This window comes from Notolepis coatsorum (assembly GCF_963971535.1).
Source record: "Notolepis coatsorum genome assembly, chromosome: 10".
In the NCBI taxonomy this organism is placed as follows: domain Eukaryota; kingdom Metazoa; phylum Chordata; class Actinopteri; order Aulopiformes; family Paralepididae; genus Notolepis; species Notolepis coatsorum.
In genome coordinates, this window is record NC_140174.1 from 100,711,892 (window position 1) to 100,736,339 (window position 24,448).

Below are 24,448 nucleotides of genomic sequence, written 5' to 3' on the forward strand. Positions count from 1 at the left end.
TTCACTTTAATTTTAAGTTTATTTATAATTGCTCAATGCTCCCCTGTGTAACTCTGTAATATTGTGTTTTACTGTGTGTATTTGTTTTTAACCCTGTACGGCGACCTTGGGTGCTTTGAAAGGCGCCTTTAAATAAATTGCATTATTATTATTAATCCGAAGATTCATTTGCGATGCAGTTCAGCACGGTGTGTCAAGTATTTCTAGCCATAAATAATTTCAGTTTTTTGATTAGGCGCCCATTACAATGTTGAAAGTGTAGAGTGTATAAGGGCTTAGAACATTGTGATTGAAGTGTATGATGGCAATTTCCATGCTCAATTATGTCTCATACGTTGTTGCAGAAATGTCTGCTAAATCTAACCATTTATGTCCTCTCTCTCTTCCCCTCTCCCTCTCCTTTCTAGCTTTAGGAGAGTTGTGAATGAGTTGTGCAAATACTGACTGAACCTTCCCGGGGCCACAGAAATAATGTGGATTCTTAGAATGGGTGACATTCCCGTTTAACCCTTTCAGTTGTACCTTGTTTTAATGTTCTCTTGGAATTCTGTCTTGGAATTCGAGAGCTCCCTACTCTTTCAATGGCTCAGTCATTATCATTAGATCATTGTTACATCATCATCACTTCTCACAATTCTATTGTATCAGTATTTTTACCCCATAAATAATGATACAATAGAATTGTGAGAAGTGAACATTCTAATGATGATGTAACGATGATATCTAATTATATATATATATATATATATATATATATATATATATATATATATATATATATATATATATATATATATAATATATAATAATATATAATATAATATATATATATATAATATATATATATATATATATATAATATATATAATATATAATAATATAATATATAATATTATATATATATATATATATATATATATATATATATATATATATATATATATATATATATATATATATATATATATATATATATATATATATATATATATATTCATATATATATGAAACCATTAATGGGGGGAAAATACTGATACAATAGAATTGTGAGAAGTGAACATTCTAATGAGCTGTAATCTACATCTTTTCTGTTGCCTATCTGTGTAGAATCTTGCCGACCACACCAGGGGTGCGTGCCTTTGTGAGATTAATTATTGTATATTATCTGAGTGGACACAACTAAATCAGCTGAACAGACATTCTAAAACATAAATGCCTTTATTTTAATTATTGGATAAAAAAATAATAATCATGCAACACAACATGCAAGTGCATACTATTCCAAAAATCCACCCGCTCAAATATTTTTCCAAAGTCTTATTTTATTAAACTTATTTGGTATCACACACAATGGTCCAGACACATGACAAAACATCCCACAGCGCCAGGCGCACTTGACACAGCACTTGGGAATTCGTCGACTTTCACAATATATTCCTATGTATCAATACTGTACGATATTTCTACAAAACATTTTCCCACGATCCCAAGTGAGGAGCACGGGCACCTCCCCGTGTTGACGTGCGGCGAGAATGCAGCGAGATGAGAGGAGCTGATTCGTTGCCTACTGTATTTTAGGCACATTGCACTTGGTGCCGCTTCAGTGGCTCCTCGGTGCGGCGGGGCTGTTCAGGCTCAGCTCTGTTCCCAGGTCGAGGTGTGAGGTCTGGGGGGATACAGGCTGCCATCAGGGCTTTGCTCAGTGGTTAAAAAGCACCTTGAGTTGGTCCTTGGTGGTGGCCTCCGTCTGCTGCATGAGGTCAGTGTGACCCTTGGTGACTCCCCAGCTGTCTGGGGCTGACACTGAGGGGCAGTCGGGACGACCGGACGCCGGCTTCAGGTTCTCCCAGTAAGTACGACGGGCTCTAGTGGGGGTGGGGGGGGGGGGGGGGGGGGGTTTAAGAGAGTCAGAGAGAGAGAGGAGAGGGGAGGGGGGGGGGGGAGAGAGATAATGTGTTGAGACTTGAAGCAGGCTAGTTCACCGACAGCCATGGATTAATTTCTGCATAGACTTTAACCCTTTCACTGCTGCACAACAAAGGGTTAACCCTTTCACTACCACACTACAGACTGTTAACCGTCTGTAGTGTGGCAGTGAACGGTTAACCTTCTGTAGTGTGGTAGTGAAAGGGTTAACTGGATGGACTATGCGTCTTCTCACCTGGCTCGGACCCAGGGCTTGGTGTGCATCTCTAGACCGGCACCCCAGTTCCCGTGCTTCTCTGAGGCAGCTGGGAGGAAGCCTCTCTCTGGGGCCAGCTCCTCGGCTACAGCCCTGATATGGTAGGGCTCAAATCCACAGCAGCCGCCAATGTAGCGGATGCCCACATTGTAGGCCTCCCTGGCGTACTTGTGCATGTCCCAGCGAGACAGGATTCTTGGCTCCAGACCTGAGAGAAGAAAGGGTTCATGATTATATCAATTCAGCAGCAGATATAGATTGCTGGTGGTGTCTCGTTAGAAGAGCTTAGTTTTGCCAAAGCACATCATAAACGGGGGCTCTTGCCAGCATACTGTTATATTATCTCTTCCCCAGTAGAGGGCAGGATTGCGTGTAGGCTTACCATAGAGAGAGAGAGAGGTGTATGTATGAATATTCTACAACACATTATTTACTGTATGATGATAGCGTGTTGGAGTGTGGTTGGACCAGTCGCATCACAAAGTGAAGTGTGTCCAATGCAAAACGGTATATTACCGAAGGGGAACTCCGGCAGGTCGATGAACCCCTGGCAGTTGCAGTCGGGGGTGTGATAGGCAAGAGGCTGCACCATGTAGTGAGCCTTCAGCCCGGCCTTCTCCACTCCCTCCTTCATCATCTTCACCGCTTGCACACAGGTCATGGGGTCAAAGTGACAGTTGACCCCCACAATCTGGGCTCCTATATAGAGGGGGGGACCATGCAGAATGCTGTCAGGTGGTTATAGATAAGAGAAGAGTGTCTCTGGAGTCAGGCGCATAATGCAGAGAGGTCATGCTAGGACAAAATGATTTGTTTGAATGTACCAATGTTTGAGCTCCTTTGGTTCATGTTCTAATATCAATGGTTAATCCCCCTGTTTCAGCTATTTAAAAGGTGATATTCAACATTGGTATAGGACTAACAGAAATGAGAACGGAGAGACTTAACCTAATTAATTGTGGTGTTGCGCTATACATACCAGCCTTGACCAGCCTGACTGCACACTCTGCAGGAGAGATTCCATGCATGTCTCCCTCTGGCCCGATACACAGGTTAGCGACCACTGGCTTCCCGGTCTCCTTCAGAACCTGCACAGCCCACTCGGCCTCCTCAACGTGCTCAAAGTACTGGAAGACAAGGTCAGGACACCGTTCACTCTCAGACGCAATAGACATACACTATTGTAACATTTGTAAGAAGTAGAAGGCGCTCACCTCACTAGACTTGACACTGGGTGCTGTAACCTCTGATACCATACATAAAAAATAGGGAAAGTGCGGGCCTGGACTTGTTTCCCTATTTTTTTTTTTACATTTGTAAGAAGCCATAACTACACGCGAAACTACAGTTTCACTCAGTATAGCTTTCATCACACCATATGGGTTATGAATTGTAGCCTGCTTGCTAATGTTAGCTGTTGACTATAACTACCGTTGTACCTCAGCGATCAGGAAGTCCACGTCTTTCCTGATGAAGACATCCAGCTGTTTCTTGAAGATGGCCTTCACTTCGGTCTCACTCTTACAACTCAGGTAGGAGGGGGTCTGACACACGCCCCCAGCAACCAGAGCATTGCCCTCATTGGCTACCTCGCGGGCCAGGTCACAGGCCGCCTCGTTGATTTGGGCTCCCTGTGTAGAAATGCAAGATTAGGGTCAGATAAATGACTGATGAGGACAGATTATGTGATTAAAAGACACGCTGCTGGCTTTTCCTTAGAAAGGGGATCAATAAGCTACTACTAAAAGTGCTGCGAGTGAGTTTACCAAGTGACGAGCAAAGCTAATGTGACCTGTTGTCTAGGACCTAGGTGACTTCTTGGAATGTGATAATTGGTCAGCAGGGATGACGTTGTGTGTCGAAGGTGTTCTTCCTGACCAAGCTTCCAACCTGGAACCCGCAACATATGGCGGAAGAGCACAACCTCCTATCTGCATAAAAAAGTGGGGGAAAACATCCTATCTGCACTTTGCGAGGCACTAATACCTGGTCGATATTGTTAACACATAAAATAGTAATATAGTCCAAAAACTCTGTATTGTATTGGGTATCCTTAAAAAATAAAAGAAAATAAAAATTGCTCTTCGGCCATCGATATTATACACTGTCTGCACAACCTATTCTGTATCATGACTTACTTACTCAACATGCATTTCCTATTTAACTTACTGTGAAAGACTGTGTGTTGCCCCTGTTCTCCAGTTTGTCATCACTGGCGTAGAAGGTGAACGTCTGCATGACATCAGCCCCGGCTCTCAGGAACTCCCTGTGCAGCTGTCGCACTGAAAATCAATGAAGGCAAACAAACGAGTTAACGTTGAGGCCCTGTCGTAGCCCTCATATAGCCCAGAATATAGATCCACTATATAGACCACTTTTAGCCCAAGCAGTTTAATTCACGATGATTACATATTTATAATATCACACAAATTACTGTGAATGTGTAAGATGCACAATTGAAGTCCATAATTGTGCTCAAATAATTTGAATAGCAATTTCTTGATATGTAAAGGCTAGATATATAGGCCACTTCTAGCCCAAACATTTCCACATATTTAGTATATTTAGAAACAACGGCTAGGTGTTATCTAGAGATGTCTGCTCAACTTTAACTTTTAAACCAAATTTAGCCCAATTTTATCCTAGACGGCTATCTTCTAGTCGTCTAATAGATAATAGATTGCTCAATGGGCACTGACTGACACCCCGCTTTTCAAGACAGCGTGGGGAAAAACTAAAAGATCCTTCCACAGAACCAGCTGAAGTGACACGCACATGTCACACATTAAGCGCTTTGAGTGTCTAGAAAAACGCTATATAAATGCAATTAATTATGATTATGTGGTGCATTTCTAGTGCATTGTACCGTGTGTCTCAATAGCAAGTGAGCAGAAATGTAACACGTATGCTGTGTTGGAAGGTAAAATAGTTAAATTGGATGCCATGCTCTCACCAGCTTCAGGGTGCTCAGAGGCGGCCTCGGGGGTCCAGGGGCCAGCCTTCACATAGCCTCTCTTCTCTAAGGCGAACACAAAGCCCCCGTCCCCGATCACGATCTCTCCAGCGTCAAGGCGCTCCAAGATACCCTGCAACAACAATGACGTGAATAGTTGAGAGGCCTGGTTAATGGAATGCCAACAGCACTTTGAATACTGTGCCTTCATGAGACCCAAGGCGTGTAACAGAGGGGGGTGGGGGGGGGCACAATAAGGGGAAGGAGATCAGAGGAACAATTAAGTAAAAAAGGGGGAAGAAATTGCAATTCCATTCCCACGTCAATGCAACATGGGGGCGTATGCTTGTGAACTAACAGATCATCATGTGGACTGATAAGCACAGTGCTAATTCTACCCTTGTTCCAGCTGAAAAGATGTGAAGGGCTGTAATTATCTATTAATTTAAGTCAATGCTAATATGGCCTATAATTAAGAATGAATAACATAAGACTAACAGGTGGCCAGAATGAAACATGAAATTGCTCTCTATTAGAGTGCAGCATTATTCCACCAATGCAGCCTTCAGTCAAAAATGTACATGGATAATGTGAATCAAAGATTAACATGGATAATATGAATCAAGGGTTAACATGGATAATATGAATCAAAGGTTAACATGGATAATATGAATCAAAGATTAACATGGATAATATGAATAAAAGATTAACATGGATAATATGAATCAAAGATTAACATGGATAATATGAATCAGGAGTTAACATGAATCATATTAATTAAAGGTTAACATGGATAATATGAATCAAGGGTTAACATGGATAATATGAATAAAAAGTTACCCTTTTTGCTCCTGGTGCCATTATTCCTGGTTCTCTGTGGACCCCTGAATGCTCAGACTTTTAGTGGAAGAGACATTTCTCAGAGACAGAGGGGTTCTATATATTTCACTGACGTAGGGGAGGGGTCTGCCCAGGCACTGTTCTGATTGGCCAGAGCCATGTTGCACAACAGCCATGTTTACCCTATGCTGGCCTCCCCTCTTTATCTGAATGAGAGTATTGTAAGTGTCACTAGTTCAGCCCAGATTAATAATGGTTGTTGTTGTTGTTGTGTTGGTCTGTTGGTCTGTCCTCCTTAGTTTGGGGGTTTCCACCCTTTTGCCCTTGAATAGACACATTAAGAACGCAGCGGCCCGCCTGATCTCAAACCTACCGAAGTCGGCCCATGTCACCCCACTTCTTAGGGACCTGCACTGGCTCCCCATTGCTGCACGAATCCGCTTCAAGGCCCTCGACCTAGCATACTGTACGGCAAAGGGAACCGCTCCCGCCTACCTCCGGTCGATGGTCTCTAACTACACACCCTCAAGACCCCTACGCTCTGCATTGATTGATTGATTGATTGAAAAGTTTATTAACAGATTGCAGAATGGGTACAGTACAGTACATCTCAATACATACAATTGTTAAGGGGATGCAGACCAGAGAAAGACTTTCGTCTTGTTTCCACCAGGGTCCCCCATTTTCAATTCATCATAACATATATGACATACATGACATACAGATAGACAGTACTGCTACATCTATACATTTATGACATATCAGATTTGCAAATACAGTACTGTTTGTGATACAAAAGTGTCCAGAAAAGGACACCTCAGACCTACTCCTATCCAAGCTCCGGGAGGGTCATCAAGGAGAAGTCGCCTATTCTCAGTCCTTGCCCCACAATGGTGGAATGAACTACCCACCCCAGTTAGGACAGCCGAAACCCGTCCAATCTTTCGCAGTCGACTAAAGACGCACTTCTTCAACCATTATCTGAAAAAAAATTAAAATTTTAAATAAAAAATCTAACCCTAACTAGCCTTACTGTCATGCACTTGTCCTAATAAACTAACCTACACTGTAGCACGCAACACTTTGATGCACATTATTACTCAGCTGAGTTGTACCCTTCCTGATGACTTGTCGTACAGAACTTGTAAGTCACTTTGGATAAAAGCGTCAGCTAAATGACTAAATGTAAATGTAAATTAAGAGTAACAGAATTGAGCTACCATCCATCAAGAAGGATTGCGTCACCTGAGATAATCAACCAATATGCAGGATGATCAGGATGTGTGACATTTCAGTCGCCAAACTGGATAAATAGCAATAGATTAGACAGGAGAGTTTTATATTACAATTGACAATTTTGTAATTTAGCTGATGCTTTTACCCAAAACGACTTACAGATTGTGAACAACATGTCACCAGGAGGGGTACACCTCTGTCTGATAAGGGTCAGTGGCATTGTTCCTCAAATGGTATAGATTGTTACACAATACACTCTGAGTGCATGATAGTCGTATAGCCATATATTAGCAAGATATGTAGTAGTATAAGAATAGTAGCATAGTAGTACTGTATATTTGTATGTCTTGTATGTCATAAATGTCCTTATGAAACAGTACTGTATATCTGTATGTCATTTATGTCATAAATGTCTTGATGAATTGAAATGGGGGACCCTGATTTAAACAAGACAAATTATTTTTCTGGTCTGCATCCCCTTAACAATTGTTTGTATTGAGCCGTACTGTATTGTACCCATTCTGCAATCTGTTAATAAAGTTTTCAATCAATCAATCAATAGTAGGACAGTAACTAAGAGGGTTAGGGTTGTTTGGGGTTGTTGTGAGTAAGAGGTTTGGGGTTGTTGTGCAGCCAGACAGTCAATCAGATTCACACCATGATGAAAACACACATCAGTAAAGTGATCAAATTCAGTTTATTGCTCTGGGTCACAAAACACTGCTCCACTGAGCAGGACGTGCTGCTGCAAGTGCTTGTTGTCTATACACTGAAACGGGAAATACCCCCCCCCCTCTCTTTCTCTCTCTCTCTCTCTCTCTCTCTCTCTCTCTCTCTCTCTCTCTCTCTCTCTCTCTCTCTCTCTCCTCTCTCTCCCTCTCTCTCCCTCTCCTCTCTCTCTCTCTCTCTCTCTCTCTTCTCTCTCTCTCTCTCTCTCTCTCTCTCTCTCTCTCTCTCTCTCTCTCTCTCTCTCTCTCTCTCTCTCTTGCTCTACACTCCTTTCATTTGAGTCTTGGACTTCTTCTGCAGCTCCCGGACGTGCTTCATCTCCTGGGTGGAGGTGGCCTCTTTGTGTTGCAGCAGGTCAGCGTGGCCCTTGGTGACGCCCCAGCCCTCTGGAGAGGACATGGACGGGCACTTGGGACGGCCGGACGCGGGCTGGATCTGCTCCCAGTAGTCACGGTGGGCCCTGGGAAACACAGACACACGTCCTTGAGTAAAACCTTATAATACAGACATCCAGCCCACTGGAGCCCAGGAGTCCTGGAAGGGTGCTACCATACATAAGCAGCAGCTCATGAGTCCCCCCCCCTCCCAGTGGACAATGTGCAACAGCGGATGTGCAATTTTTAACACTGTGTAATAGTGCTAATTTATCTGAATTTATTGATCTATTTTACTGCTGCAACCTTTTTTAACTTTTACATGTTTTACTTTACACTTTAACTGCCGGAAGACGAGTTTAGGCGTCCTTCCCCGCCATGCTCAAGTTGCCGAAGACGCCGTAACTCGTCTTTGATATCAATATTTAAAAAATCTGTGTGATCGGATTCATATTTCCCATCCGCTGGCCTGAGACCCACCAAAAAGCCCCCACTGAACCCTCTAGCGGTTCAAGAGCGCCATCTGGTGGCCGATCGGCGCAATCGCCAAAGAGGAAGTTACTTGGACGATGTGCTATTCACCCATATTACTTCCGGGCACTCGGTATAGGTTCCGGCACTCTAGCTCGTCACAATACATAGTGATCTGTTGCCAATAACTCGATAAACAACATGATTTGGACGTATATACTATTATGGGGGACCCTGATGGAAACAAGACAAACGTCTTTCTCAGGTCTGCATCCCCTTAACAATTGTATGTATTGAGCCGTACTGTATTGTACCCATTCTGCAATCTGTTAAATAAAGTTTTCATTCATTCATTCATTCATTCATACAAGCTGGAAATGGACCCGATATTTCTACATCCCATAATAGGAAAATGTCTGTTCCACGCTCATCGCCCAATGGCGCGAGGACGATACGGTAAGATTCAGCGTTATTTTTCAATGTCTCCTATACTAACTGATCTGATGAACATATGACCCACACTAGATGAATGGTATAATGTTGCCCACGGAATTATAAACGCCCCCTCACCCATCCGGTCAACATCAGATGACGTGTAGTAACTTCTAGAACCATGTCTAGTTGGAATTTTTTATATCGCGCCGATTGCCATCAAACTGTATTTCATCATCAATATAATGCATTTGGGGCTATAGATCACGTTCTGGAGAAAGCTGCAGAAAGAGATGAAAACATACTTATACATTAGACCATACTTTAGTATGAATATGTGAATGAAAAAGTTTAACGTTGCTTCACCCTGAACAATACATATAGGACATTGAATGGGCCCTAATAATGGCAATTTAGCAATAGAATTTAAAAAGTTATAGCTCTGCAAAGAAGGGGAACTTCTCCATAGACAAATAGAGCTGGCAACCTATGGTATATCATGAATTTAGCCTTAGGCAATCAAAGTGTTTAACTTAAGTAATAATAATAATAACAATAATAATTTCTTAGATTTATATAGTGCCTTTCATAAGACCCAAGGTGCTTAACAGTGGGGGGGGGGGGAGACTAAGGGGAAGGAGATCAGAGGAACAATTAAGTAAAAAAAGTAGGGATGTCCGATATTATCGGCCGATATTGGCATTAAAATGTGATATCGGAAAATATCTGTATCTGTTTTCAAAAAAAAATATTTAATTTGTATTTTTTTACATTTCTATAACCTTTATTTACCCAGGCAAGTAAGAACAAATTCTGATTTTATTTATTGTCAAAAGTATGCATAATGTTGTGTTAATTCCACAACAAGAGATATGTAATGTTAATGACCTGAAATTATTCCGTTTTTTGGGGGGGGAAACCCTGCATATATCGGTATCGGAAATTAAGAGTTGGACAATATCGGTATATCGGTAAAAAAAAAAGTGATCTAATAGACTGTTAACTTGGAGGGTATGGGGGTAAATTAATAGGAAACATTAATATACTGATATAAACACAGCATTGTCTGTCCTCCTAGAGCAGGGGTTCCCAACCTTTTTTCCCCCAGGGACCCCCAAACATCTCTGATGAAATTCCTGGACCCCCCTCCTAATAAAATACCATAAAATACTTTTTTTTTGTCATTTTAATACTTTTTTTGTCATTTTAATAACAAACTGCTTATACACAGGCATATGCATCATAATTAGACCCACTATGCTTCTTTGACTTGTGTCTTCAATCAACAAATCTCATCTTGCACTATATGTATTTCAAAATGTTGGCCAATATTCAAATCCTGTATTCATCCTCTCAAATCAGGCCCTAATGGTGAACGGTTTGCATTTATGTTGAATGAAGTAAGAATCCACTGCAGTAAAAATATCCTCACCTCGAGTGGTGGTAGTAAGGTTGACTGACATGAGAATGTCCTGCTTCAGATCCTCATTTTCGATATACTGCACATAAACGATGAGCACAGCCTCGTCTGCGACAGTTGTAGTTTCATTAAGTTGTATGGCAAATGGACCCTTTCTAAGCTTTCTGACAGCTGCTGCTCGCAATCACTTGACATCTTATCAATTCGGTCTTTCACTACATTGTTCGAGAGTGGTACTGATTTAGTTTATCCGCCACCTGTGTGCCGCACAGTTTCTAAATCATTTTGATGCAGGCTGGTTTGATGAGCTGCTCGCCAATATTGTGCGGTTTCTTTGCTTTTGCAATTAAAAGCGAACACTCAAAGGAGGCTTCGGTAGCCTTCTGTAAATCACTGCCACCCCTGCTCCACGCTACTCTAACATCAACGGGCTTGTTCGCCTTGAGAGACTGTTCTTTCCTCCGAAAAAAGTCCGGATCCTTCCCAACGGTTTCTGGGTGCCTGATGTCTCTTCAGCTTGCTGGGCTTCAGGCTCGAGTTTGCCAACTTTTCTCCACAAATCACACACTCAGGTCGTTTGTCTGGTCCCTCAGTGAAGCCCATGGTGATGTAATTTTCGCGATTGCTGTAGGTCCTAACTTTTTTTGCAGATGAGCTGCCGTCTCCTTTTCGTTTGTCACACATTTTCGCCTCTGGCGGCTGACTGCAGACGAGCCGAGAAAGTTAACTAGCGTGCTAGGCTAGCTACGGAAAGTGATACAGTCAACTGATTCGCGTTTTAGCGGCTACCCGGTAGCCTACTGTTAACGTTAAAAAATCATGTCTAGATGTTTATTTATTTATCTTTATTTTTTATTGTAGTGGAGAGACTATTCATGCTTCTGATGATAAAAATATGCTAATTAAATATTTTTCTGAAAGATTTAAAAAAAAAAAAAAAAAAAAAAAAAAAAAAAAAAATGACCTCAAATCATCTGTGGTCTGGCGGACCCTCTGCGCCCCCTGGCGGACCCCAGGTTGGGAATCACTGTCCTAGAGTACAGTGTGTGTTTATAACACCGTCGTACCACTCAGACTTCCATTTGATTGAATAAAGAGGCTCACCTGGCTCTGACCCAGGGCTTGGTGTGCATCTCCAGGCCGGAGCCCCACAGTCCGTGCATGGTGGAGGCAGCTGGGAGCATGCCTCTCTCTGAGGCCAACTCCTCCGCTACAGCTCTGATATGGTAGGGCTCGAACCCGCAGCATCCGCCAATGTAGCGGATGCCCACCTTGTAGGCCTCCCTGGCATAGGTGTGCATGTCCCAGCGGGTCAGGATCCTGGGCTCTAGCGCTACAAAACAGGTGTTGGCAAAATTATATTATTATTATTATTATTTATTATTTTAATACATTTCAGTTACCCTTTTAGATATAACTTTTTCTTTTTGGGAATGTGAATAAATACAACCACTCATTGTATCTTCAATGTATGAATTCTTGATTTCCTTTATGCTTTCTGTTTTTCTTTTTCTTATTTTAATTTAATTGTACTACTAATTACATTCTGTAATTTGTATTCTGTTGTATTATTTACCCCAGGAGGACTAGCGTTCATTCATTTGACAGCTAATGGGGATCCTAGCATAACATAACATTAACATTACATTAACATTAACATTAACATTAACATTAACATTACATAACATAACATAACATTAACATTACATAACATTAACATTACATTAACATTAACATTAACATTACATTAACATTAACATTACATAACATAACATTACATTACATTAACATTACATAACATTAACATTACATTACATTACATTAACATTACATAACATTAACATTACATTACATTAACATTAACATAACATTACCGAAGGGGAACTCCGGCAGGTCGATGAACCCCTGGCAGCTGCAGTCGGGGGTGTGATAGGCCAGAGGCTGCACCATGTAGTGAGCCTTCAGCCCGGCCTTCTCCACTCCCTCCTTCATCATCTTCACCGCTTTCACGCAGGTCATGGGGTCAAAGTGACAGTTGACCCCCACGATCTGGGCACCTAGAGAAGCACAGTTTGAAATTATCAATAAAGACCCATAAAGAAAATGTTTGCCTTATAAGAACCAACTTGGTAAAGTTGAGAGAGAGAGACGAGGGACATAATTATGTTTAATGGTATACGTTATGTAACAAATAATGACAGCATGTAGCATCAATTCATCCATCACACAACATCCACATGCACACACTCACCTTAAACATTACACCATATTTTATCTATTTATTCTTACACTACCTCTACTACCTCATCTTTGCATTTAGCATTTAGCATTTTGTAGATTTTAGTTTTGTATATTGTATATTTTGTATAGTGTTTGGTCTTTTGCTCTTTTTACTGTATGAAGCACAATCTCAGGAGGCTCATACAGAACCAACCATTTCAGCATAATGTGCATGTACCTTATATGTGACAAATAAAACAAAGCTTGAACTTGAAAAAAACAAACATGAATAATACAGGAAAATTCTAATTTTACAAACCTAAAACTTGAAAGATATTCTTTCTCAAATAACGTTCTCATTCCCTTCAGACTTAGAGGTGCGTTCTGAGGGAAAAGAAACATGATCCAGGTTAGGTGTTGTACCCACCAGCCTTGACCAGCCTGACGGCACACTCCTCAGGGGAGATCCCGTGCATGTCTCCCTCTGGTCCGATACACATGCAGGCAGCGATGGGCTTCCCAGTGGTCTTCAGGACCTGCACAGCCCACTCTGCCTCCTCCACGTGCTCAAAGTACTGATGAAACAACAGAAGATCACATGGGTGTATTCTTTATTTGATTGGTCAAATCACACTAGGATATTTTGATTCAGATGGTTTGATTCCTTTTTTCCTGGTCTGGTGATGATGCAGCCAGACATGGCATTTATTTGGAATTATAACGTATGAATTACACTGTGTGAATGCATGCATGAAACAAAAACAGGATTTGAGATGAATCCAAATGTCCAAACCTCAGCAATCAGGAAGTCCACGTTCTTCTTGGTGAACACATCCAGCTGTTTCTTGAAGATGGCCTTCACCTCCGTCTCACTCTTACAGCTCAGGTAGGAGGGGGTCTGACACACGCCTCCAGCCACCAATGCATCTCCCTCATTGGCTACCTCACGGGCCAGGTCGCAGGCTGCCTCGTTGACTTGTGCGCCCTGAAAGTATTAAACACCAGAACTCTTATTAATCTCCATCGATTGCTTATCATGTTCAGAGTTTAAGTGTTTAGTTTTTAGTTCATTTATTTAGCGCAAAAAAAAACATGAGTGCTAGGAGGGAACGAAGCCCAAAGGGCTTGTACAAAGTTCCACTCCCATCCCATTGTCCATAAACATATATGAACGAAATACATGTAAACATGGTCTAGAAAATAAACTCAAAACAAGATCAGAGACATAAGTCAGACACTATAGCGAAAGAAATGGAAGATTGACACGAGCCAATTACAAGAACAATTCTTTTTTTTGTGTGAAAAAGTACAAGAAGGTAAAGGAGAGGACACTTCATCTTCAACCTTAATCCTAGCATGCTGTCGTGAGGAGGACATGTGACTCCCCAACGTGTTCTGTAAATGGCTGCTTTTTTTATATAACGCTTTTATCTAAAGTGCTTTACAATTTGTTACTCACATTTTACCCATTCACACACCGACGGCGGAGGCAACCATGCAAGGTGCCAACCTTCTCATCGGGAGAAATTAGGGGTTAAGTGTCTTGCTCAAGAACACATCGACACATTGCCCAGGAGGAGCAGGAATCGAACCGGGAACCTCCGGATTGCCAGACGACTGCTCTACCTCCTGAGCCACTGTCGCTGTGTCTCAAGAGCTCAGAAATTCCTCCGGGTGACGTCACTGGGAGGAGAGCAGACGTCTAGCGAACTGCAGACACTATTTCCTCAACTATTTCCAACTGTAGTAGTAGGACAAACTCAAGGAAAGTTGAAGAAATGGTTGAGGAAATAATCTGCAGTTCACTAGTGGTCTGCTCTCCTCCCGATGATGTCACCCAGAGGAATTTCTTTGGATGCCGATGGAGCTCTCGTGGACATGTTGGTGAATTACATGTCCAATTGTCACATGTCCTCCTAAAATTGCCTTTTTTTACACATTTTTCAGGGCTCTAGAGACGGGGTCTCTCAGTGTTTTCCAGGACCTCCCGGACCGGTCTGGACCAGTGGGACTACAGTGTTCCAAGAGTTCACTATACTCACAGTGATCTTCAGGCTCTGGCCCCTGTTCTCCAGTTTATCATCGCTGGCGTAGAAAGTGAACGTCTGCATGACATTCGACCCCGACCTCAGGAACTCCCTGTGCAGCTGGCGGACTGTTGGAGACACAGGGGGTTAAAGGTGAAATTGTATGCTTTCTTGCGAACATGTGTGTGTGTGTGTGTGTGTGTGTGTGTGTGTGTGTGTGTGTGTGTGTGTGTGTGTGTGTGTGTGTGTGTGTGTGTGTGTGTGTGTGTGTGTGTGTGTGTGTGTGTGTGTGTGTGTGTGTGTGTGTGTGTGTGTGTGTGTGTGTGTGTGTGTGTGTGTGTGTGTGTGTGTGTGTGTGTGTGTGTGTGTGTGTGTGTGTGTGTGTGTGTGTGTGTGTGTGTGTGTGTGTGTGTGTGTGTGTGTGTCTTTTACCAGCCTCAGGGTGTGTGACAGTAGCCTCTGGTGTCCACGGCCCTGCCTTCACGTAGCCTCTTTTCTCGAGAGCAAACACAAAGCCTCCATCGCCGAGCACCACCTCGCCAGCGTTCAGCCGCTCCATGATACCCTGTTGGAATAGAGAGGAACACATGGCCACAATGTATTTACTGTATATATATATATATATATATATATATATATATATATATATATATATATATATATATATATATATATATATATATATATATATATATATATATATATATATATATATATATATTATCCAAAGCACTTTACAACTTATGACTCACATTCACTCATTCACTCACACACCGATGGCGGAGGCAACCATGCATACACACACACACACATGCACACACAAACACGCAGGTGAAATAACAGATGTTACTATATAGATTTACCATGACAAGACACCGCCGACCACTGATGCTATGACATGATTAGAATTGAAGAGTCTTTAGATGTCACAGGCTTGACACATTAATTAATAGATCATTCATTTATGCATTCTTAAAGTCAGACATCACACATTTGCTGTTTGCTGAATTACAGTGAATGAACTGAGCATTCCTACACGCATTCATGCAATTATCACATATCACACAAACAACAAATTAATACTGTACCATAGCCTAGCATCATTTTAAAGTTAGCATAATACTATACCATAGCCTAGCATCATTTTAAAGTTAGCATAATACTATACCATAGCCTAGCATCATTTTAAAGTTAGCAGAATAGTGTACCATAGCCTAGCATAATTTTAAAGTTAGTACTAGCAGAATACTGTACCATAACCTAGCATCATTTTAAAGTTAGCAGAAAAGCCAGGTTACCTTTTTGACAGGCGCCATCTCTATCTCCCAGTTTCAGGTATAGCACTAAGCACTTAACAACAGCGGACTCTTTGTGACCCAAGAGTAGTGAGGTTAGTTTTAGATCTGTTTTATATTCCTGGATCAAAATGGGAGGATCTGATGTCACGCTGCTGATTGATTGGCACATGTTTGATTGGCACATGTTTGATTGGGACATGGCTGTTTGGAACATGGCTGTTTGCATTGTGCAATGGCATGGAAATCCATAACACTGTCCTTGTCTTTAGTACAATTCATTTTTATTGCAGTGACATACTTTAGATGTCTTCAATTTAACATAGTAGGGTACATCTGACATCTGACCATTTGGACCTAGTGTGTCTGGAATCTCTGCTTGAAGGAAGGTCTTCCACACGCCAAAAACACATTTCCGTCCTTACAGATGGACACTCCCCAATGGTTCAGAAGCATACTGAAAAACCATGTGGCAAAATCCTCAATGGTTCAGATGCAGACTGAAAAACCATGTGGCCTAATCCCCAATGGTTCAGATGCATACTAATATCTAGCTGGGTAGAAATACTGTCCAGCCAACCGGCCCTTTGTCCACTTCCATATTTCCATTCATGCAATATTCTCTCAAATATGGCATGAATATAATCTGTGGTGTTGTTGAGTCTGGCATTGCAATAAAGAAAGAAAGAAAAGAAAGAAAGAAAGAAGAAGAAAGAAAGAAAGAAGAAAGAAAGAAAGAAAGAAAGAAAGAAAGAAAGAAAGAAAGAAAGAAAGAAAGAAAGAAAGAAAGAAAGAAAGAAGAAAGAAAGAAAGAAAGATAGAAAGAAAGAAAGAAAAGAAAGAAAGAAGGAAAGAAAAAAGAAAGAAAGAAAAATTTATATATTTGCTTCTTCCTATATTTCAAAAATCTTATTCTCAGGCTATTGACTGAACACTGATTGCCTGAGTTACTGCTCTTTTTGTCTACTTGCTATGATACTGGAATTTAAACATACTCTTCTGTTGCACTTGTATGTTGTTCTGGATGAGACCATCTGCTAAATGACCATCTCCTAAATTACCATCTGCTAAATGTAACTGTCCAGGAATTAATTGTCTTCTTTTTTTATGGCACTGAAAAACAGGCAGCTTCAGGAGTCTAGGGTTCTCAGGGAGCAGGAAGGTGTATGTTGTGTGAAACTGGAGTTGACATGAGACCAAACATTTTTGATATACAGTGGATCTCAATCATAGATCACTGAACCTTCTAGCCAGACTAAATCAATATGCACACCATGCAAAGTGCACACCGTAACTGGTCTTACACAAAGTGCTGTGCCTGTGAGCCGCTACTAGGGGCAGAGTGGTTAAATTGTGACATTGTCAGGCATGGAGTCATACACATCTATATCTTTCCATCTCTCTCCACCTCCACCCCACTTTCACACCATGTGTAGGCAGCGAGGACACTGGCCTTGGGCACAGCGCTGGTTGCAAGGTGCTGTCAGAGCCGGGTCATTCCAGTTTCATGGAGTCCATTGCAGAAACCCTCCCCCTCCACTGTTTATCAACAAAGGACGCTGGCCTTGGGCACAGCGCTGGTGGCGAGGTGCTGTCAGAGCTGGGTCGTTCCTGTTCCGGGGAGTACGTTGCACAGTTTATCAACAGAGGCAAAGTTCAGACTAATTGCATACAGTCCACAGTTCACTAAAGGACATAATAATATTAATATTCACATTCATATTATATTCATAACACAACTATATTCCTTTTTTTTTGGCAATCAAAGTCAACTATCCAAATCCTTAGTCGGGGACAGCCCTAGTGGGCACTGATGTCAACAACAACACTACTGAAGCTAGCACGGCACTCTGTGAGAATTCGTTTTCTACCCTCAAGAACGTCTTTACAGAACATCGCCTTAGTATGCTTCATCGACGCAACTAAGGCCAATTTAATTCAGTTGGCATTTGAGAAGGACTTAACAAAAAAGTTCAGGAATGAGTGGAGGGGCAGTGTTTTAAGAAGATTTCACTCTGTCCCCAAACGCCGCTTGCCGCTCTACTTATGATGGTGAGTACCCTGTGGAGGAATTTTGTTTGTTTTTTTATGCACCTTATTTTTGTCAGTTTAGTTCAGTTTGTCAGTGAATTCAGAAGTGTTGAATAAATGGAGACTTTTCAAAGATATAGAATAGAATAGAATAGAATAGAATAGAATAGAATAGAATAGAATAGAATAGAAATGTATTATCCTGAGGGAAATTTGACACTGCAAATCACTCAACATTAAACATTTAGACAGAACAAGTCACAAATAAGAATAACAAAACAAATGGCCTAAGAATAGAATAAAATGAAATAGAATAAAAATTGAATAAAAGATACAGTAAATAAATACAGTAAAAATATACTGAAGTCTACAGTAGGTGTAATAATGCACAGTGCTGTTTAAAAAGTAAGAGTCCAGGAAGATGGTAATTGTCACCCTGTGCTCAGTGATGCAGTGAGGCACAGTGATGCATTGTATAGTCTGATGGCTGTCGGAATGAAGGACTTCCTGTGCCATTCAGTGCTGCATTTAGGTAGTGTGAGCCTATAACATGCTCCTCCTGTCAGCCAAGTCTGTGTATAGTGGGTGGGAGGGGTTTTCCCTGATGGCCTGGAGCTTAGCAAGGTTCCTCCTCTCCGCCACCCTCGCTAGAGTCCAGCTCCACCCCAACCACGCTACTGGCCTTCTTGACCATCTTATCCAGCCTGTTTGTGTCCCCTGCTCTCAGTCCGCTGCCCCAGCAGGTCTGTTATATATATCCGTTCAGTCTGTTTTTGTATAAGTGAAAGTTCTTAAGATAGAGAGAAATTAGATTTTTCAATTGCCTCTCTGCTGTTTAGTTCAGCACCGTGGGCAGCGCCAAGCGCCGCTGTCCCAGCTGAAACGTATAAAAGGGAACCTGTGTTGAAAAACCATTGTGCCCCCCCGAGAAAACTTTATGCCCCCCCACTAATTTGTTTCTGCAGCCTGGTCTGTGGTGTTCACTGTCTCCATAAGGGCTAGGCAGGGGCACAGAGAGAGAGAGAGAGAGAGAGAGAGAGAGAGAGAGAGAGAGAGAGAGAGAGAGAGAGAGAGAGAGAGAGAGAGAGAGAGAGAGAGAGAGAGAGAGAGAGAGAGAGAGAGAGAGAGAGAGAGAGAGAAATAACTTTGTCATTCCAGGGGTGAAGTTGAGGTGTTCTTTATTTATGGTGGAGATGGTATCTGGACATAACTAACCTTCCTATCCCTGAGTGACCCACCTGTGTGTTTGTGCACACTGCATATACATATTTATTACATGGCGTTTTAACATTCGCCAAAATGCTTGCTTGTGATTGGTCAATAGCGCTCCGTTACCCCTAGCAGCGGTCAATTATTTCTCGATAATTGACCGCTGCTATGGGTAACGCGCAATAATGACCACTGTTAGGGGCAACAGAGCGCTATTGACCAATCACAATCAAGCATTTTGATCGCAGTCACGAAAGCTATAACCTCGTTCCCAGCTTTATCTCGCACAGCTGCACTACATCAGGTGCAATCAAGTCCACACCTGCCGGCGATGACAGAGGAGCAACAGAACAACTGCGTCTGCATTTGATCTAGTCTTGTCGATGGTGTAAAATGAATTAGGTATATTGTTAGTAAGTTAGCCATGTAATAAGCGGGATAATGTATAGCTATACTCGGTCATTGTCGCAAAAATAATTGACCTTCACTGCGTTTAGAACACCTCGGAGTGTGTCGGTCAATTATTTTGCGACAATGACCTCGTAGCTATACATTATCCCTTACATATACTAGTACAATTCGGAGGTACTTACTTACATTACTTGAGTATTTCCATTTTAGGGAACTTTGTACTTTTGCTCTACTACATTTCAAAGGAAATAATATACTTTTTACTACCATACTTTGTACTTTTTACATTACATACATCTGGACCCATCAGTTACTAGTTACTTTGAAGAAAATTATTTTTGCATAGAAACCATTGCAAAAATGGATGAAGACAATGTACTTTCAAATTTGAAGCCTGCCAACTTCAAGAGGACGTAATCAGAGTTCAAGTTTCAAGTTCAAGTTTCTTTATTAGTTGTCGTACAGAAGTACAGAATACTTTTATACAAAATGCTTCTTTCTGTTACGCTCCAGAGACTGTGCTAGACAAAAATAGATAAGTATAAAATAAAATAAGTATAGCAAGTAAAAAATAGAAGTCACGTACGTGGACACAAGTGTTCAGTATGTACATATGTACAATGTTCAATGCAGAGTAGAAGTAACTGAGTTACCATACAATATACTATACAATATACTAATATACAATATACTATATAGTGCAAAGCAGAAATGGGATGAGGTACAATTTAGGTATAATTTACAGTAAGGTGTAATGAGGTATGGGTTGTAGTGCAAATTCTTTACCAATAAATATAAAGTGTGTTTAGGTGTTCTAAAGTGTGTAAATTGGGTGCTGCAGTGAGTTGTTTGTTTAAGTGAGTGTGTGCGTGTGGATGTGTGTGCTGTGAGTGCATTTGATGGTTGTTACATAGTGTTATTGTTCGTTGAGCATCCTGATGGCCTGGGGATAGAAGCTTCTTCTGAGTCTTTCTGTACTTGCCATGAGACTCCGGTATCGCTTGCCTGACCGCAGCAGTTCAAAGAGGCAGTTGTTTGGGTGGCTGGAGTCTTTGATAATTCTCTTAGCCTTACCCATGCACCGCTTGTTGTAAATGTTCTGGAGAGTGGGAAGCCCCCCTCCAATTGTGCGTTCGGCTGAACGGGCCACTCTCTGTAGTCTGCTACGGTCTTGTGCGGTGCTATTCCCAAACCAGGAGGTGATATTGCCAGTCAGGATGCTCTCTATTGTACATGAGTAGAAGTTCTTAAGGATCTTCTGACTGACTTGGAACTTCCTTAGGCGCCTGAGGAAGTAGAGGCGTTGCCGTGCCTGCTTCACAACACTGTCAATGTGTGTGGTCCATGTCAAGTCCTCGGATATGTAGGCTCCGAGGTACTTAAAGCTGTTGACTCTCTCAACCGGTGCCCTGTCGATGCTGAGGGGGCTGTAGTTCCTGACCCCCGACCTCCTGAAGTCCACAATCATCTCTTTTGTTTTGCTGACGTTCAGGGAGAGGCAGTTCTCCTGACACCACTGCGACAGATTCTCTACCTCTTCCAGGTAGGCCCTCTCGTCGTTGGCAGAGATCAGGCCCACCACTACTGTGTCATCAGCAAATTTGATGATTGTGTTGTTGTTCCGCTGTGCCACACAGTCATGTGTGTACAGGGAGTAGAGGAGGGGACTCAGAACATGTTGAGCGTGATGGATGAGGAGGTCCAGTTGCCTGCTCTTACCACCTGGGGTCTACCCGTCAGGAAGTCCAAGACCCACTGGCAGAGGTCATAGTTCAAGCCCAGGTCCCTGATCTTGGCTATGAGTTTGGAGGGGACTATGGTATTGAATGCTGAGCTGTAGTCGATGAACAGCATTCTCACATAGTTCCCATGCCTCTTGTCCATGTGATGCTGCTGTGTGCAGCACATGGGCTATGGCGTCCTCCGTGGACCTGTTGGGGCGATATGCAAATTGCAGAGCAGCATAACCTTTAGAGGTCAATGGTTCGAGGACTGAACGCTCCCAAGCACTGGAATTCACAAACATAACGTAGAATGCATACTTTTACTTTAGACACTTAAGTACATTCAATATCAAATACTTCTCTACTTTTATGGAAGTGTGATTTTGACTGGAGGATGTTTTTTATTTTTTTTTTTACTTTTACCAGGGTACTATTTTATCTGAGTATTTCTACTTTTACTTAAAGGAACACGCCAACATTTTGGGAAATTAGCTTACCGTCTTCTCCAGAGAGAGAGACAAGAAGATAGATACCAGTTTCCTCTCTGTGTGTTCAGTAGAAAGCTATCTGGCTGCACATTCGCCTAGCTTAGCACAATGAATGGAAGCGGACATTACTGGTTAGCCTTCGGGAGAGATGTTAGTTGGACTGAATGACTAGACTAACCGGTCATGTTCGCTTCCATTCATTGTGCTAAGCTAGGCTAACATGCAGCCAGATAGCTTTCTACTGAATGCACAGAGAGGAAACTGGTATCCATATTATTGTCTCTGTCTGGAGAAGACGGTAAGCTAATTTCCCAAAATGTTGGCGTGCTCCTTTAAGTAAAGGAACTGTGTACTTCTTCCACCACTGCGCGAGAGAGGGACAAGTGAGTGAGGGGGCGTGGGGAGCTTGTTATCTTCATGACCTGGGAGGCATCATCGCCACGCAACTGCAGACTTGATGAGAGAATCTGTTCTTCAAATCACTAGAGAGTTTGAGTGAGGGAATCACAGACCGAGAGCCACTCATCCTCTAGAAATGTGTGCTTTTCTTTAATGCAGATGATATTTTGATACAGTTTTAAATCAGAATCAGAAAGATATTTATTGCCAAGTAGATTACACATACAAGGAATTGTTTTTGGTTGTTTGGTGCAACATTAACGGACAGACAATTAAGGTAGAATAAAATAAAAGGTAGAATAAAATAAAATGGAATATACGTAAACTAAATTAAAATAGAAGTACAATAGAATAGAATTCTAAAATAAAATAGGCCAGGGCTGTACAATTGTGCACGATGTGGTTGAGTATATACACTAATTCTAATAAAAATAACAACAGGGCTGTGCAATTGAGCAGTAATGTGCAAAAAGTATGAACAGTGAAGTATGAACTGTTAACTGTAAGATTTCTGATTTGTTTGAGTTGTTCATTCCTCTTTGCCTCACTGTCTTTCTGCCTCCTCCTCTCATCCATTTCTCATCCAAGGAAGGATAGTAAGTAGAAACAGAAGCCAGGTTACAAAGATGACAGGACCTGACCTTCATACTTATTATGTAGCAATAAGTGTCCTCAATTAATTTTCCAGTTGAAATCAAGATTGAATGAATGTGAAGGGGTCCTACTAATCACCCCAAAGTACCAGAAAATACCCCAAAATACCCCAATATACCCCAAAGTATACCCCAAAATACCAGAAAATACCCCAAAATACCCCAAAGTATACCTCAAAATACCCCAAAATACCAGAAAATACCCCAAAATACCCCAAAGTACCCCAGAATACCCCAAAATACCCCAAATTACCCCAAAATACCCCAAAGTATACCCCAAAGTACCAGAAAATACCCTAAAATACCCCAAAATACCCCAAAATACCCTAAAATACCCCAAAGTATACCCCAAAGTACCAGAAAATACCCCAAAATACCCCAAAATACCCTCAAATACCCCAAAGTATACCCCAAAAGACCAGAAAATACCCCAAAATAACCCAAAGTACCCAAAAATACCCCAAAGTATACCCCAAAGTACCAGAAAATACCCCAAAATACCCTAAAATACCCCAAAGTACCAGAAAATACCAGAAAATACCCAGAAATACCAGAAAATACCCCAAAATACCCCAAAGTATACCCCAAAGTACCAGAAAATACCAGAAAATACCCCAAAATACCCCAAAATACCCTAAAATACCCCAAAGTATACCCCAAAGTACCAGAAAATACCAGAAAATACCAGAAAATACCCCAAAGTACCCCAAATAGTGTGTAATAGTGTAATAGTAGTAATAGTGTGTAATAGTGTAATAGTGTAATAGTGTGATAGTGTGTAATAGTGTAATAGTGTGTAATAGTGTGTAATAGTGTAATAGTGTGTAATAGTGTAATAGTGTGTAATAGTGTAATAGTGTAATAGTGTGCAATAGTGTAATAGTGTGTAATAGTGTGTAAAAGTGTAATAGTGTGCTAGTGTAATAGTGTAATAGTGTGTAATAGTGTGCTTTTCTTTAATGCAGATGATATTTTGATACAATTTTAAATCAGAATCAGAAAGATCTTTATTGCCACGTAGATTACACATACAAGGAATTGTATTTGGTTGTTTGGTGCAACATTAACGGACAGACAATTAAGGTAGAATAAAATAAAAGGTAGAATAAAATAAAATGGAATATACGTAAACTAAATTAAAATAGAAGTACAATAGAATAGAATTCTAAAATAAAATAGGCCAGGGCTGTACAATTGTGCACGATGTGGTCGAGTATATACACTAATTATAATAAAAATAACAACAGGGCTGTGCAATTGTGCAGTAATGTGCAAAAAGTATGAACAGTGAAGTATGAACTGTTAACTGTAAGATTTCTGATTTGTTTGAGTTGTTCATTAATCAAACTCCTCT

General features: G+C 41.3%; 2 protein-coding genes across 2 annotated transcripts; both read right to left on the reverse strand.

Moving 5' to 3' along the window:
• Positions 1-1,301: 1,301 nt before the first annotated feature.
• LOC311235816 (betaine--homocysteine S-methyltransferase 1-like) lies at positions 1,302-6,035 on the reverse strand. Its single transcript, XM_084323317.1, has 8 exons — positions 5,976-6,035; positions 5,136-5,268; positions 4,352-4,464; positions 3,622-3,813; positions 3,162-3,309; positions 2,699-2,881; positions 2,162-2,390; positions 1,302-1,865 (listed from the first exon to the last, which is right to left on the reverse strand). Exons 1-8 carry the CDS (start codon positions 5,994-5,996, stop codon positions 1,700-1,702), a joined length of 1,185 nt encoding a protein of 394 aa, XP_084179443.1. The 5' UTR covers positions 5,997-6,035; the 3' UTR covers positions 1,302-1,699.
• A 2,166-nt stretch (positions 6,036-8,201) lies between these two features.
• LOC311235657 (betaine--homocysteine S-methyltransferase 1-like) lies at positions 8,202-16,200 on the reverse strand (the record flags this gene model as incomplete). Its single annotated transcript, XM_084323122.1, has 8 exons — positions 8,202-8,400; positions 11,742-11,970; positions 12,512-12,694; positions 13,285-13,432; positions 13,651-13,842; positions 14,900-15,012; positions 15,317-15,449; positions 16,183-16,200. 8 exons carry the CDS (start codon positions 16,198-16,200, stop codon positions 8,202-8,204), a joined length of 1,215 nt encoding a protein of 404 aa, XP_084179248.1.
• Between the last annotated feature and the right edge of the window lie 8,248 nt (positions 16,201-24,448).

Coding starts and splice junctions, on each gene's coding strand:
- LOC311235816 (XM_084323317.1), bottom strand. CDS start 5,996: ATGGCACCAGGAGCAAAAAGG. Junction 4,465..5,135: donor CTCTGAGCACCCTGAAGCTG/GTGAGAGCATGG, acceptor ATTGATTTTCAG/TGCGACAGCTGCACAGGGAG. Junction 1,866..2,161: donor AAGCCCTGGGTCCGAGCCAG/GTGAGAAGACGC, acceptor CACCCCCACTAG/AGCCCGTCGTACTTACTGGG.